The 17,176-nt window shown below is 40.7% G+C and overlaps 1 protein-coding gene across 7 annotated transcripts in view; it reads left to right on the top strand.

The window, feature by feature from the left end:
- TBC1D1 (TBC1 domain family member 1) overlaps positions 1 to 17,176 on the top strand; it is a 212,046-nt gene that overhangs the window by 160,346 nt on the left and 34,524 nt on the right. For all 7 annotated transcript variants that reach the window (XM_078852572.1, XM_073342291.2, XM_073342290.2 and 4 more), the window contains 2 exons: positions 2,459 to 2,620; positions 8,391 to 8,549. In XM_078852572.1, coding sequence (XP_078708698.1) covers positions 2,459 to 2,620; positions 8,391 to 8,549 — 321 coding nt within the window. The remainder of the gene's footprint in view (positions 1 to 2,458; positions 2,621 to 8,390; positions 8,550 to 17,176) is intronic.

Raw genomic sequence — 17,176 nt, 5'->3', positions numbered from 1 at the left:
TTTGGGCACGTCACTTGGAGCTGTCTTTATAAAGGTATTTAAGCGCCTAAAGATGCAGTCAGGTACCCAGTGGGATTTACAGATGTACATAAACAGGTTAGGCACCTAACTCAATGGGAGTTAAGTGCCTAACCCATTTAGGTGTTTTTGTAAGGTGTCTATCAGCATCTTTAGGCACATGCCTTTGTAAATCTAGTCTGTGATGTCCCTGTGACTCGGTTTATCCATCTGGAAAATGGTGGTCATTATAATGATATCCAGTAAGGATGAAGCATTTTAGTTTTTAATTTTGTAAATTCCTACGTTGTTAACTTGGGAGGAGGAAAAACCACATAGCTGAAACAGAAGTGGGAATTCAGTGTTGTGCATTGGATTGCCATGAGTATAACTGTTTAGTTTGCGTAATCTTTCTACACACTCTGAATTCAGTATTTAGTGCTGCAATCTGTGCTTCTAAGGCCAGATAGCATTCTAGAAGAGTATATCATACTAGTGTGGGATGTGAAACAAAACAGCTGAATTCACTGGTTACTTTTGCTTGCCTAAGCCCCAGTAAACTAAGTCATAAGGTGAGCTCGCTTGCCTTGGAAAACACTGCAGTGATTAAAGTCTCTGCTGATGCCTTTAATTTACTTTCCAGGAAACATATTACCTCAAAATGGATTTAGGAACAAAAAAAAATTTAAATAAATTTCAAGGATTTAGTTATTCAGATTAATGAAATGTCACAAAAGGCCTACAAATTGATTCATTGGGAAACTAAAAGGCCCTGATCCTGCAAAATCCTCATAATTTAACTCACACGAGTAATTCCACTGAGTTGTTCACGTGATAAATGCTGGCAGGATTGGGGCCTGAATCATTATATAATTTAAAGGTGAAAATTTTCTAACTATATCCAGTTTACCATTCCTTTCTGACAAATTGAAAAATAGCCCTTGCTTCATGTGGCCCACAAAAATCAGTGCTTTAAAAACTTCAGTGGCAGAAGTTGTATAGCAAACTATGCCCAGAGCTGTAATGACACGGTCAATAATGCTGTTACACAAAGTATTTTGGCATGATCAGAGATTCTGTAAATTATTTTTTTTAAAGTATTGTTAATATTACTATTATATTACTAACTACAGCTCTACCGTAAATGGAAGAGAGGAAAAACCAGCAAAATAAGACTTAAATTTGTATAAACAGCTTTAACAATGGAGAGTTAAACTATTAAAAAGTTACTTTGTCCTTTTAACTTAGATTGTCTCAACACAGTGATAAATAGGAGTGTTGTTTTGGTGAAGCATTATGGTATTAAATCATCAAAGTGACAGTAGTCTTCTGATGTATGGTAATAATATGTCCTCAGAATGACAGTACACTGTAATGCATTACAGTAATGCATCGTCACAGCAACAAGGTATTGTGCATATATCACACAAACATCATTAAAGTGATGGAAACTTTATGACACAGAACTTTTTAAACATGGTTTCAACTCAGGAGACCTGCTTGGGATTTAATGAGTTAATTTTTTTAACACTTTAAATCCTCATTCCTCTTTGGGTATGCCTGCACAGCAATTAAAACCCTGAGGCTGGCCTGTGCCAGCTGACTCGGGCTAAGGGGCTCAGGCTAAGGGACTGTTTAATTGTGATGTAGATATTCAGGCTTGGGTTGTAGCCCAGGCACTAGGATCCTGCTGACACCGCAATTAGCCCGCGCCCCACAAACCAGAGTGGGTGTCTGCAGTGTAGACATATCCTTTATCTCCTCTTGCCTCTCTTGCATTTCTAGGGTCTCCCCAAGCCTTCACATGGTCAAAATAGTGCTTCTGCTCACTTTCTCACATGTGCAAAGGCTGTGACCATATCACCACCATCCTCCAACAAAATCAGCTGACTCCCTGATCCCCCTTTAAAAATTGATATCCCTAAAATTCTCAGTAGACTTGCCACAGACTTTTATTATGGCATGTGCTCAGTGTTGTAACTGTGTTCTACTCCTAATAAACAGCTATACTCCTCGATAATTCTGAGTCAAAAGGGAGGGTAGCTTACAAAGGGGCAGACTACGTTACTTTTATATCTCATGTTCAGTTTTGGTCTTGTTTACACTAAATCCTTTTTGTGAAGAGGAAAAATCAAAATTGTCTTTAACAATCTTGCCTGTTTCATTAACCATCTTCAGTGTCTCTTTCAGTTTTAAAGATTTGACTAGTTGTAAGGCTCTTCATCTGAGCTGCCATGCGGAATGGATTTTAACAGAATGGCTTCCAACAGAACTGCACAACTAGAACAGTTTAAAAAAAAAAGCATCCTGAAATTCTTACGGAGCTTGTCAAAAGTGCTACATCTTCAGTGATGTAGACAGGCATCTGCGTGGACGTTTGCATGATAAGGCCCTCTGTAAGTGAATCTGTTCGATAGTATTGTACAATCTTAACTGGTACACTGTTAATATCATTTCCTAGCTTCTGAAAACGATTTGCTGAACAGGCGTCTGAAACTTGATTATGAAGAAATCACTCCGTGCTTGAAAGATGTAACTTTGGTTTGGGAAAAAATGCTGAGTACGCCAGGAAGGTCAAAGACAAAAACTGATATGGAAACAATACATTCTGCTGTTGGGCAAGGTAAGCATGGCCTATATTTTTGAAATGGTGGAATTCATGTACAACTTAATGTTAGAAGTCACTCTGATTGCTTTTCTCTACCAATATCAGTTCTTTTATCACCTTATTAAGTGGGGTGTTCACAGTGGTCTAAATAAACAATTGACACTGTTCAAATTGATACGTTTGAGGCCCGCTGCCCCTTAGCTACACATTTGCCACTCCCATTGATTTTAAATCATAGTTGCAACCATGGAACTGAGGGTAAATTATGTGACATTCACTTTTAATGAACTTCATCCTAAGGGGAAGAGAGATTTGGACAGCAGAGTTGTAGCAAAGGCCGCTCAATTGTATTAGACGCTGTTATAACTTGAGTTGAAAATAAACACAGATAACCCCTCAAAGATTTATTCATGTAAAGAACAGAGTAAACTCTCTAAACTGTTACCTGGAAATCCTATCCCAGCTCTTACTGCACATTGTCAGAAAGAGGTTCAATACAGTATCTGTACAAGGGAACAAAGTGGTCCCAAGTGAGACAATGATATCTACTACAGCTGAGTTAAATTTGTAATTTCAGTCCTGCAGGAAAGTCCCATGTTAGTTTTCATTCTGCAATTAGATGAAAAGTTGAAATTTCAAAATTTTTCACAGAACAAATTCTGAATAGAATTTTTTTAAATGTCAGAGCTTTTCATTTCAATCTTTTTGATCAAAACATTTTGAGATTCCTAAAATCAAAATGTTTTCTTATGTTGAAAGGACTCAGAAGGCTTCCTTTGAGTCAGATTAGCATTAAATTGCATTTTCCTAGAATATTGCCTATGGGAGTTATAGTTCAGGCTCTCCTAGGAGCCGGCTTCCCGGGAGGACCATATCTTCCACAGTACAGTGCAGATTTATCTGACTGAGTTGTATAGGTTGCTGAGTGAACCATAGGCTTCTTGAAAAAGGAGGTAGAAAAAATGCTTTTAAATGCCTTGAATTTTCAGTCATCATGAAGCCTAGAAGGTTCAAAGTAGCAGTAAATAGCCTTCATGGGTAACAGCTTGCTGAAGATGCATGAGCTCCACATATGCTAATGAGAAAATGTCTGTTTTCCCCTCTGATGTTTTCTATGCAATACCGGAACAAACATTCTTTGCCGTTGCCCATTTGTCAGCTGAGTCCCCTCTACCACACTGCCTATATATCTCCAAATATCTGGCAGACATGGCATAGCTCTCTTCCTAAGTATTTCAGAAATGGATGAACAGTTGGGTCTTAATAGCAGTAAAGTGGACACAGCCTAAGGTTTTTTTGAAAAAACATGTTTGACAAAATTGGCCATTGTTCATCTATTACTGTCTGTATTGTAGTAGTGTTTGGAGGCTTCAGCCCTGCTGAGCCAGGCACTGTACATTCCCAGTCTGTGTAGCATACTAGGTCTTTGGGTAGGTAACTAACCATCATCCACTGTTAGCAGATGTTTAATAAAATAGGTTGTTGAGCCTGTCTATCTATCCACTGTTAGGGTACGTCTACACTACCCGCCGGATTGGCGGGTGGTGATCGATCTAGCAGGGATCGATTTATCGCATCTAGTGTAGATGCGATAAATCGATTCCTGATCACTCTGCCGTCGACTCCTGTACTCCAACGCGGCGAGAGACGGAAGCGGAGTCGACGGGGGAGCAGCGGCAGTTGACCCCGCACAGTGAGGACACGAGGTAAGTCAACCTAAGATACGTTGGCTTCAGCTATGCTATTCTCGCAGCTGAAGTTGCGTATCTTAGGTCGATCCCCCACCCCCCAGTGTAGACCAGGCCTTAGATAGGCAAATGACACCAGACCAGTTGATTTATAACTCCAAAATACCAACGTGAGGCTCCAAGTTTCTAACTTAATTCCTGACAATGAAAAAAATGTCCTTAAACTGATTTTAGAAAGAAACTCCACCAAAAAAGAAAAGAACCAGAAGGAGAACATGAGATGAATGGGAAAAAAAGAAAAAAAAGGGGGAGGGGGCAGAATTCAGCAAACATACTGTACACCAAATCCTAATTCAGAATGAGTTTTTTCTAGTAACTTTTTACTGTTATACTGGTTGAAGCAAGCAGATAAATATATTTAGTATGAGTCTTAATCAATAATAGCATCTAAATACAAAATATCTTCAATTGGGGAAATGCTGGACTAAATACCTTGTTTATGTGGATGTTGCAGTATGCACAGATATAATTGATATGGGAATAATTTAGCAACTATTTGCCCTGAAGGGGATTTAATTGATCTGTAATGGTGTATACAGTAGCAATAGATTTATACTGTTGGCCAGTCTACTGCCAGTTACCTGTTCACCCAATTGAAGCTAACGGAATTGCAGGAGTGTAATTGAGAACAGAATCTGGTTCCTTCAGTGAATCGAAAAGCCTGTTTACACCATTTGATGTATTTTTATTCAGTAACCAAGTTCAAAACACTGAAAGTAGTTGTGAAGATACTCCTTATTTACATTGTGCTCTGGTTTTGCTTCAAATATCAGTTTTGCTCTTAGCATGTTCTTACGGGAGTTTCACTACAAAGTAATGATCTGGAGATAATGATGATCTATTAAAAATACATATCAGAAAAATACTTACTCATTTTGGTTTTTATGTAAGGAAGTACTGTAAAATTGTGCTCGTATATATTTCTTCTAGAGCCAGGCCAATAACAGATATTTTCAGTTCACGGGCAATTCTGAAAAGTCAAGGAAAATTTTGTTTTGATTAATAAAACATTTTTGATTTCAAGCTTTTAATGTTGTTGTTTTTTTAATTTAAAATAAAATTAAAGGAAATTTAAAAATGCAAAGCTATTTTGAATAAAAATATTTTTTCTCACAGATATCAAAAATGAAACATTTAGGTTTTTCCCCCAATTGAAACAATTGAGTGAAATTGACAAAAGTTGTTTTAGTGTAGCAGAATCTGCATTTTTTCCCCAATAAAAGAAAAAGAAAAGAAAAAAGTTTTGGTCTGATTCCACTCAGCCCTTATTTGATAACTGACTTAATTTTGACCTCCTGTGTTGATCTCTTACTATGTTTTAAATATTTACCAAAAGAAACAATAAAAACCACAACTCATAGATGACTCTAAAAGTGAACCCTTGATTCCAACACATTTAAGACTAGATTGGAATATCCTTATTTGCATTGAATAGAATCTTATGCTATGAGTAGCCCTAGTGACTTCTTCGTGTAAAGTACCTTTCCTCATGTTGAACAGTAACACAGCCTGAACCATTATAATTAGGGTCCTACCAAATTCACAGCCATGAAAAACATGTCACGAACTGTGAAATTTGGTCTTTTGTGTGATTTTGCCCTATACTGTACAATTTAACAAGGAGACCAGTTTTTCTCAAATTGGGGGCACTGACCTAAAAGGGAGTTGCGCGGGGGGGGTCGCAAGTTTATTTGGGGGGGGGTCACAGTTTTGCCACCCTTACTTCTGTGCTGCCTTCAGACTTGGGTGGCCGGAGAGCAGTGGCTGTTGGCCAAGTGCCCAGCACTGAAGGCAGCGCCCCGCTAGCAGCAGCACAGAAGTAAAGGTGGTGATATCGTACCAGGCCACCCTTACTTCTGCGCTGCTCTTGGTGGCAACTCTGCCTTCAAAGCCGAGATCCTGGCCAGCAGCCACTGTTCTCCGGCTGCCCAGCTCTGAAAGCAGCTCCGCTGCCAACAGCAGCGTAGAAGTAAGGATAGCGGTTCCACAAACCCCCTACAATAACTGTGTGCCCCCCCAACTCCTTTTTGGGTCAGGACCTATACAATTATAACACTGTGAAATTTCAGATTTAAATAGCTGAAATCATTAAATTTATGATTTTTAAAATCCTATGACTGTGAAATTGACCAAAATGGACCATGAATTTGGTAGGGCCTTAGTTATGATAATACTTTGCACTTCTCTATCTACAGATTTCAGCGCATTGCAAGTAATCATAAATTAAGCCTCCCATCACCTGTGTGATTTTGGAAAGGAGTATTATCTCCTCTTTCAGATGGGGAAAGTGAGGCTTTAAAATATGGTTACTTGCCCAAGGTCTCACAGCAAGCCTATAGCAGAAGTGAGAATAGGACACATGCCTCCTAACTGTCAGGCCTGTGTTTTAATCACTAGATGATGTCTGAATTGCACATGCTGGGTGCTTACGGTGTGCATGAATCCTAGTGCACAGTACCTTGTAAGAACATAAGAACGGCCATACTGGGTCAGACCAAAGATCCATCAAACCCAGTATCCTGTCCTCTGACAGTGGCCAATGGCAGGTGCCCCAAAAGGAATGAACAGACCGGATATCATCAAGTGATCCATGCCCTGTCACCCAATCCCAGCTTCTGGCAAACAGAGGCTAGGGACACCATTCCTGCCAATTCTGGCTAATAGCCATTGATGGACCTATCTTCCATGAATCTATCTAGCTCCCTTTTGAACCCTTTTATAGTCTTGACCTTCATAACACCCTCCGGCAAGGAGTTCCAGAGGTTGACAGTGCATTGTGTGAAAAAATACTTCCTTGTGTTTGTTTTAAACCTGCTACCTATTAATTTCATTTGGTGGCTTCTTGTTCTTGTATTATGAGAAGGAGTAAATAACACTTCCTTATTTACTTTCTCTATATCACTCATGATTTTATAGACCTCTATCATATCCCCCCTTAGTTGCCTCTTTTCCAAGCTGAAAAGTTCCAGTCTTCTCCTCATACAGAAGCTGTTCTATACCCCTAATCATTTTTGTTGCCCTTTTCTTTACTTTTTCCAACTCCAGTACACTGGACCCTCGCTAGAACGCGTGTCTACATAGCGCAGATTCTCATATAATGAGGTCGTGGCCATGGATCCCAAATTTAATTACTTTAATTGCAATTCATTTTAACGTGGTGCCAGCTATAACGTGGTCCCCGCTTTAACGCCGTACCACACATGGATCCCAAATCCCACGTTCTGGCGAGGGTCCAGTGTATATCTTTTTTGAGATGGAGCGACCACTTCTGCATGCAGTATTCAAGGTGTGGGCGTACTGTGGAGTTATACAGAGGTAATATCATATTTTCTGTCTTATTATCTACCCCTTTCTTGATGATTCCCAAATTTCTGATTGTGCCAACCAGAAGGACAATAGTTTGCGGTATTAGAAAGTAATCTATATCAATTCCATCAAAAAGCTTTAGATTGTGTACTTCAGCTTGGAAAGCTGTGGAGAAGACTTGTAACTTAACGGTTCAGCAGTTTTAGGTTGCTTAGAGGCCTATGTGGCTGGTACTTGCCTAAAGAAGCTGGTACAGTAGCTGTTTGTTTGTGGTGCTTTTCTCTCAAAATGGTTGCATACTTCTAATTTCAGCCTTATGCAGCTGCTGTTCCAACCGCATGACCAGTGTGCACACACCACACCCCCACGCCCCCATTAGGATTTTTATGCTTTGGCCAGTGGGGGGAAAGAGGGTACATTTTGCAAACCAGATGAACCTGAATTCTAACTAGGTAGGCCTGCTGCATAGCCAGCTTCTGTAGTCTTCCACAGGGTGTATAACTTGGAAGGTCACAGACAGTTTCTGTTAGATAGATCTCCCAAGCCTCACTCCGGCTAATACAGTAGAACCTTAGAGTTATGAAACCTCAGGAATGGAGGTTGTTTGTAACTCTGGGGTTCAGAACTCTGAGGTTCTACTGGACTGTTTACTTGAGACATATTTTTGCTCTTGTGATTAGAAGAGTAAAGTATTTCCCACTCACCCTTATTTTTTTTCCCTTTCTTGCAAGGAGTACCACGTCATCACCGGGGTGAGATCTGGAAGTTTTTAGCAGAACAATACCATCTTAAACATCAGTTTCCAAGTAAGCAGCAGCCAAAGGACACTCCCTACAAAGAACTCTTAAAACAATTAACTTCCCAGCAACATGCAATACTTATTGACCTTGGTAAGTCTACAGCAGCATTGTGAAATGAGAACTAAAGTTTCACAACCTTTGGAGCGGGAGAATTCTAACAAAGAAAATAACTAGTAAAAATATTTCTTGGATTAATAATAGGTTATGGGTGAGAAGTGATTTTAATCTGATATAATTGAAAATAATTACTTCACATTATTAGCAATCACTAAGTCCATATTTTAAATGCAGAAATGTTCTACAATCTCCTCTTATTAGCTAGGGCATTAATAAGCACTTTGGTATATGTGATTAATGCAGCTATACTTCAGACTTTGACAGGGAACTCCTAAAGTCAACGGGATAGAAACTGCCAGGGAAGCAAATCTGTTTGTAAGAGTTGAGGCTTGTTTTAAAATAGGTGCGACTCATTTCTAATCCTCAGTGCTGCCTTCTATTTAAAACAGCTTTACTTGGGAAAGTGTAGGAGTTTGGTTCTAATGGGTATTATTTTGGTTTTATTTTATTTTGGTAAACAGTTCTCTCTGACAGAAGTTCAAATATCTTGCAAGGTATTTATTGAGTCTCACTCAGTTTCTCCTTTAAAATACTGTGTGTCATGCTGTCTGGAGTGGCTCACGACCAGAGTGCCAGCCTCAGGGCAAACTGTCAAAAAGCAAGGCAGACACCCCACCCGTGGTATGTTCTATCATTAGATTTCACCAACCCAGGACCAAATGTGAACTCCCAAAGTAATACAATAGTCTTATAGTGGAGTCACAGACAGCTTCCTTCGACACTCCAGGCTATCTTGCTACCCAGGCAAGCTGGACTATGTGATAAATGGTTACTTACACCAAAAATTACAAAATATTCAGGTTACACTAACTCCCAAGAGACCAGTCACTCACTCAGGTCAATTCACATCATAGATCTCACACCAATGACAACGCTATAGAAGTTACTTCCATAGTAAACTAACCAAAGGTTTATTAGCTAAGAAAAAGGAATGAGAGTTACTGAGAGGTTAAAGCAGGTAAAAATATATGTACATGTGAGTCAGTCTGTAATTTAAAAGGCAGCAGAGATGTAGTACTCTGCCTGTTTCCCAAAAGTCTTTAAGGGCTACCCAGTGTAACTTTGGGGATCTCAGACTTCTTGTTCGGTTATTCTGCCCTGTTAGAATCCAGACCAGTGGTTCTCAACTTATTTATCGTGGCCCACAATGTGTTTCCTGGGCCTCAGGGACCGGGTGGCAGGGCATTGGCAGCCCTGTCCCCAACCCCCGCTGTGCGGGGCCGGACAGCTGCCCGTATGACTGCCCCCCTGGGCCCTGGACCCCCGTGGCACGCCTGCCCCAGAGCTCGCAGGGCCGGACGGCTGCGCTGGACCCCCAACCCCACGGGACTGGCTGGAAGCCCCAGACACCCGCTGTGTGGCTGCCCCAGCGCTCACAGAGCCAGGCTGCAGCCCCGACTCCTTTGCACCGGGTAACTGGGAACCTGGACCCCGCCACGCAGACTGGCCATTAGCACACAACTGAGCTGGGCCGCAGCTGTGTGCTAATTGGGATGCTGGTTGAGAACCACTGATCCAGACACTCCAGATATGAAGAATTTTTCCTTGTGTCCATATTTCTAACTTCTCACAGAAACCAAACTGAAAGCAACAGTCTCCACGCAGGTCCCTTCTTCATGGGGAGGGGGAATGCACTTAAAGTCTTTGATCTTTGATTCCATGCAATGGCTCATTTGCATTTAATGAACAGAATTTAACACTTTCTTGTCAGACACCATCATTTTCATTACACAATGTTTTTTCCCTGTTTGATGAGTTACATAGTTACAGAGGTTTACAATGCAAATGCTTGCTTTCGCTTTACAAGATAGGATATCGCTGAGTGAGAACAATACCATGTAGCATCCGACAAGCATTTTAGAAAACACTAAACACATCCTTATCAACATAACAGCTAACATTTCTTTTGATAATGCTAACACACAGGTAAGGAAGACTGGTTTCCAGCTATGAATTTGTAAGTGTTCAGTGAGGCCTGAGGCCTTGGCATGAGCGAGCATCTGGCCTGCCAGCGTCACACTATGGTCAAGGTTTTTAAAAAGAGGAGCCTAGATTAGGTTCTTAAAATCATATCTAGGCACCTGAACAAGCAGCCTGACTTTCAAAGGTGCGGAGCACTCAGCAGTTGCCCTTGGCTTCATAGGGAGCTACTGAATGTTCAGCACCCTTGTTAGTCAAGCCACTTACTACGGATTTAGGAGGCTTAACTTTAGGCCAACATTTTAGAAAATCTTTGCCTGTACCCGTCTTCCATTTCATTCTTGTATTTCATTTAAAGCTTGTCAGGGTGTTTATAATATGAGGGTGACATACTAAGACTAAATTGTGTGAAACTGTTGTTTTAGGGTTGTGTCAAAGAGGAGTGATTTGAGCTAATTTTATTGAGAGTGAGAGGGAGTTAAAGGTAAACAGTCTTTGGCCACTTAAAAGACATTATTTCATGAATATCTGTTCATTTTCCTTTTCTCTGCCCTTGTCAACATTACTTCTCTCTCTCAAATTGCCAAAATATAACAGTTCTGCCCCAAAACACAAAAGAGGACTCAGCTCAAAAGACTTTGAATCCTAAAAGCATGTGTTCTTTAAGATGTGGATCCCTATTGAACACTATTATGTTGGCACATTGCCAAGAATGACCTCTTAAGAGCTGTGACCAGCAGCGATGTTCTTGCCAACTAGCATACCAGCCATGTTCACTCATGAGTTGGACATTTAGTTTCACAAACTTTGTTAAGCTGCTTTCTTGTCATCCCCCCAGGTATTGTCTATTGCAGTCTTTCTCCTCTTTCAACGGTAGTTCCCTACCAACTCCAGCCTCTCCTCCCCACTGGCAATATATAGCTTCCACCCAAAAGAGATTTATTTTTCTCATTCCGAGATAGGTTTCCCTTGACTATCTCTTGCCCTCCATCATCCCAGCCACAGGCTTATCTTTATCGTTAGCTGTCTTTCCTCATTGGAACCCAGATATTGGAACCCAGATATTACTCTTGGAGGAATTCTGTGCCACTGTGCATGCACAGAATTCATGTCCCCTGCAGATATTCCTTCCACCCCTGCAGAAAATACGTTCTGCCAGGAAGGTGCTGCAATTACACCTTTAGCCCACCAGGGACTGCTACGACACCAGAAGAGAGGGCAGCCAGCTCTGCCAGCCGTGGAGAGGAAGCGGGAGAGTCTGCCTTACAGTGCCGTGCCCGTGGGGCCAAGTGAGGAGGCACAGGATATAGGGGGAATGGATAGAGCAGGGCATGTGGAGCTGCTGGGGAGGATCACATAGACTAGTGGAGGAGCTAGTGGTGGGGACAGACTGGGGCGGGGGCACAGGAGCTAGTGAGGTGACAGCGCTGAGCTAGGGGCTAAATGGGAATGGGGATGCAGGGCCACATGGGGGGTGCAGGGACCGGGGGTGCAGGGACATATGGGGACAGGGGAGGAGGGCTGGCTGAGTGGGGTTGCAGGATACATGGGGATGGGGGAGGACAGGTAGCTGAGTGAGGGTGCCGGGATAATTGGGGCTGGAGGGAGGGGATGCAGGGACACATGGGGGGGGTGCAGGGACAGATGTGCTTGACTAAATGCGAGAGGCTAGGGGTCAGCCAGGGTCTGCATGGGGGAGGCTCCCCAACTCCCTAATGATCTCTCCCCCACAAAGAAACCTCTGTTCCATACTTTTCCCATGTGCACTCAACAACCTTCCAAGATCACACCCAGGCTTCTTCTCAGCAATTACTTCCCTCAGCTCCTCTGTTATCCCTGACCCCCCCAAGCCTTTGCACTGCTTTTGAGGGGCGCAGAAAATACCTTTCTGTATTGTAGTTTAAATTAATTTTTATTCACAGTTCGGTATTACTATGCCTAGTAAGGAATCCATTTGTCAAAAAATATTTCCTGAATCTTTTTTGTTGTCTGTATTGTTGCAGGAATACTTGCCCACAGATATTCTAAAATAAATTACCAAAATAATTGAAACTGGCCTGATTATATTGTTATTTTAATAAATAAAATATGCAGAATTTTGAAATATTGTGGACAGAATTTTGAATTTTTTGGCATGGAATTCCCCCAGGAGTAATCTGCTACAGGCTGAAGGGCAATTAAAATTTTGCCTACATAGCCATAAATACTTGGTATGGTGTGGCCTGTAGCCCTGTTGAAAACATATTAGAATTCAAATAAATATTCTCCTTTTTCCTCCTAGATATTGTTTTAATTCAGTGTACAATCTTAAACACAAACATTTAATCTGTTTTTCTAAGAAGACTCCAACTATTCCTCGGTTGTAATCCCTGATTAACTCTTAGACTAAAGAGCATGCATTGAATTCTACCATAATAAATGGATAAACTGGTCCTATATTTCAGAGTACTACGGAAGGAGAATGTGGTTTATGGTTTGGTTTTTTTCACATGTCCATGAAAGAATAATCATTATGATTGATTACTAAAAATTGTAATGAAACTGTTGTCATTTATGGAAGGTATGAATTGTAAATAGCTAACCAACTGTCATGTGGTTAATTGGTTAAAACTTGAGGGAAAATCAGTACAACTTTTTGCTTTAATCTGAATGACTAATAGATGTTGTGCATTTTAGATGCCGTTTGGTTATCCTAAAGAGGTAGCACATAGATTATTATTATTATTATTATTATTATAATTATAATTATTACTATTATTACAGTAAAGAATTTTTGTAGAATAGTAATTTAGCTGAGAGGAATAGGGGCTAAACTGCTGCATTAAACCTCAGCCCCATGTTAGGGAGATGCACTTACCACGCCAGCAAGAGCACCTGCAAGGCACTGCGCCTCACACAAGGTTGATGCTTTCAGGAGTGGCAAGAAAGCATGGCTGCTGTGTCACCCTTGAGGAGTGTGTAACGTCTTCTCCCTCTGCCCCTAGCTAATACCACTGGCTGGTGTGGAATAGGTTGGCCATGGCCTGATTCTTCATATAGAAGTTGTCATCGATAGAGTAAACAGTCTTTGCCCTCTCTAAGAGGTTGGATGCAACTGAGCCTTCAGATTCTGATCCTGCAATTGGATCTTCTTATTTTTATTTTTTTGCGTCAGCACAGAGCCATATTCAACCCCTTGCGGGATTGGGGCCCTAGGTTGGTTTTCCCTAGTAACCAAGTATTATGGTAAAATTGTGCATGAGACTAATAAAATCAGTAAACTTTGGCAATAATATGCATTTGGGAAGATAAACTACAATTTGTATAGAGAGTATAACTGAATGAACTATTCTTTAAACCTAGAATCAGGCAGCTTTAAATGTACTACAGACTTTCACCAGAAATAGTTGGTTATGATGGGGTTTTCCATCCTTTCTTGAAATATAGGAGAACCTCAGAGTTATGAACACCTCTGGAATGGAGGTTGTTTGTAACTCTGAACAAAATGTTATGGTTGTTCTTTCAAAAGTTTGCAACTGAACATTGACTTAATAGAGCTTTGAACTTTACTATGTAGAAGAAAAATGTTGTTTTACCTTTATTTTTTAGTAGTTTAGGTTTAACACAGTACTGTACTGTATTTTCTTTTCTTTTCTTTTCTTTTTTTTATCTTATCTCTGCTGCTGCCTGATTGCATATTTCTGGTTCCAAATGAGGTGTGTGGTTACTGGTCAGTTTGTAACTCTGGTGTTCATAACTCTGAGGTTCTACTGTAGGGCATTGGCTTAGGGTTGCATCTGAACAACTCCATGTGTAGACAAGCTCTTTCTTGTGAGGAACAGAGGTAAATCCCTTCAGCAGAGGCAGCTGTGAGGGAATTGGCTAGGATTAGTTAAAGTGACCCAGGTGTTATACGGTAGAGAAGAATGTTCCCTCCCTCCTCTAATTGGTATATCACCACACTTGCATCTACTACAAAGAGTTTAGCATTCTTCAGAACCGTGGAGAGATATGGTTAATTACTAACAAAAGAGAGGGAATCTGAGTAAATAATTTTTGTTATATTACAAAGCTGTTTGTTTTATGGCTGATAGTAAAAGGCCAAAAGCACATTTAAAGTGAGGATTTTTTTGTGCAGGGTTTTTGGCTGATGTAGATTTGATCATGATATTACTTCTACGGCTGCCAACCAACTGCTTGCAATTCACATTATGAGTATTTAAATATTTGTGTTATGCAGTGCCATTGCTCTGTCACAGTCAGTGCTGAGTATTATTAGCCTATCACATTCCAACATTTAGCAGCACAAAAAATAAGAAAAAAGAATATAAAGCTTCTGGTTGCACAACTTGTTGGCTGAGCTGTGGCCATTGATCTGCCTGTAATAACTTTCAAGAGTGGTCCGAATGTGATGCTTCCAAGTGGTACCTAGTCTTGTGAGGTACCACCCATCCTTAGCATCAGGAAGTCTTGGCTGTGCCTGCCCTGGGTCAGCTCCCCATCTTCACTGGCCACGGGCAACACACAAGCGCTCTCCTCTAGACCTCGCAGGCCCCACTGTCCCTCTGCAGGTCAGCTGTTGGTATACTCCAACCCTCAAGCCCTCTGAGAGGCTCTCTGGAGTGCAACTGCTTCCAAAGGAACAGTCCACCCCAGCTTACCAGTTCCACCTCAGATCCACTTAACACACAGCACTTACACTTGATTTCACTGTAAACTTACCTAAGTTCATTGAACAAAGTATAGAGATTCAAGCGGTAGCAAGTAGAAGTATTGGAAACAAACAAACCTAACAGGTGGTCTAGAGCCTAGCATTAATTAACAAGATATTCTCATGTGTAACCAAGTATCGCTGATCCAAAATCCTTGCAGTGCTTTATAGCAGGTAGGCTGTGACCCTTCTTCCATGAGTAAGGCGTGCTGTCAGTTGCCTCCTAGGTGAAGGTGTTTCTTTGAACTTCAAGATGTACCACACCAATCCTTTGGGTTCATTAACAGGGCACCTTCCTACTATTTGTTTGGTCCGGTAGATCAGTCGTTCTCAACGAGGTGTACTGGCAGAGGTCTTCCAGGTGATACATCATCTTATCTACATATTTGCTTAATTTTATAAGTTATATAAAAAGCACTAGTGAAGTCAGTAGAAACCAAAATTTCATACAATGACTTGTTTATATTGCTCTATATACCATACACCGAAAAGTAAGTACAATATTTATATTCCAATTTTATTTTATAATTATATGGTAAAAATGAGAAAGTAAGCAATTTTTCAGTGAGTGTGTGCTGTGACCTTCTGTGTTTTTCTGTCTGATTTTGTAAGCAAGTAATTTTTAAGTGAGGTGAAACTTGGAGTATACAAGACATATCAGACTTCTGAAAGGGATACAGTAGCCTGGAAAGGTTGAGACCCTCTGTTGTAGATTTCCTCTCCTGTAAATTTTGTAATCTCTGAATTTGCACCTGGATCAGTTTGCAAATTAGCATACACTGTGAGACATACAATACACAAATGGCCAGAAAGGGAGATGTTGTAGTCATGTCGGCCCCAGGATATTGGAGAAACAAGGTGGTTGTGGTAATATCTTTTATTGGACTAACTATAAGTGTCAGTTACTTCCTGCCTGACAGGAACATTTCCAAGGTATGTCACCTCTCGGTGACCCGCCTTAACTCTAAGATCTTAAGAGCATAATTTTCAGTATAGATACCCAACTCTTTAAGGATTATCTATATGTACATCTCACAATGATTGTGTCAACCAGTGAGCAACTGATTCTTGGTAGAGACCTCACAGGCCACCTTTGATGAACTATTATTCAGATATCCAACCCAGGGGATCCCTCTAAAATCCTGTGTAATCCCTGTTTCCTCTGCCAGTTGGCACCAAGAGGTACCTGGGTCATACCTCAGTATGACACAGATAGGCTAAGAATAGAGAAGGGAATATAGGCTTCAGTGATCTTATTTGAAATCTCCTCTGTCTAGTCAGCTCCACAGTATGAAGTTTGGGGAAGGGGGGTTGGCTAGCCTTTCCTGTAGTTAGTCAATAGTGCATAGGATGGCTCACCAGCAGGCTTTTGGGGCTTGATGGTTCAGTAGTCTACAGGTGTTTTCTCTTTTGCCCCATGCTAATAGAAGTGTGTGTACACACACTGTCTCTTCATGGTCTCTGTTATGTGCTCAGATATATAAAACAAATGTATGTCCTGGTAAAAGTAGTAATTGTGCGCTTTTGCATAAATTCAGTCGTTAATGTTTTCAAACTGTATGGGAAAGACATATCTGAAGGACAGACCAAGCCCTAAAACTTTAATAAGATGAACGAAGAAAATGAAATACTTCTAAGGAGGGAAGTAAAAAAAATTGTTGTGAACAGGCAAGCAGCAAAGAGCTGGACAGGTAGTTACAAAGAATTTGCATGTTCCAACTAGCATTTCTCTAGGCGATCAGATATGTTTATCTGAAATAGATCTTCAAGAATTCTTGTGTGAGAATGCATAGCTGTGTGGTGGAACCTGTGTGTTCAGAGGACAGGAGGGTATTTTCTCATAATGTGTAGCTTAAAGATTTTATTAAAGCTAATGTAAAAAAAATTATATCATACATAGGTTGAGAAAAGAGTGTCTGTACATCTGGCGATAGTGCTTAGATTAAAAACAAACTTTGTATTTGTGGATAAAGTCATATGATACATAGAG

The sequence above is a fragment of the Lepidochelys kempii genome, chromosome 4 (assembly GCF_965140285.1).
Source record: "Lepidochelys kempii isolate rLepKem1 chromosome 4, rLepKem1.hap1, whole genome shotgun sequence".
Lineage (NCBI taxonomy): Eukaryota > Metazoa > Chordata > Testudines > Cheloniidae > Lepidochelys > Lepidochelys kempii.
Note: the sequence above shows the minus strand (reverse complement) of the source record. Positions and strands in the feature narration are given on the sequence as shown.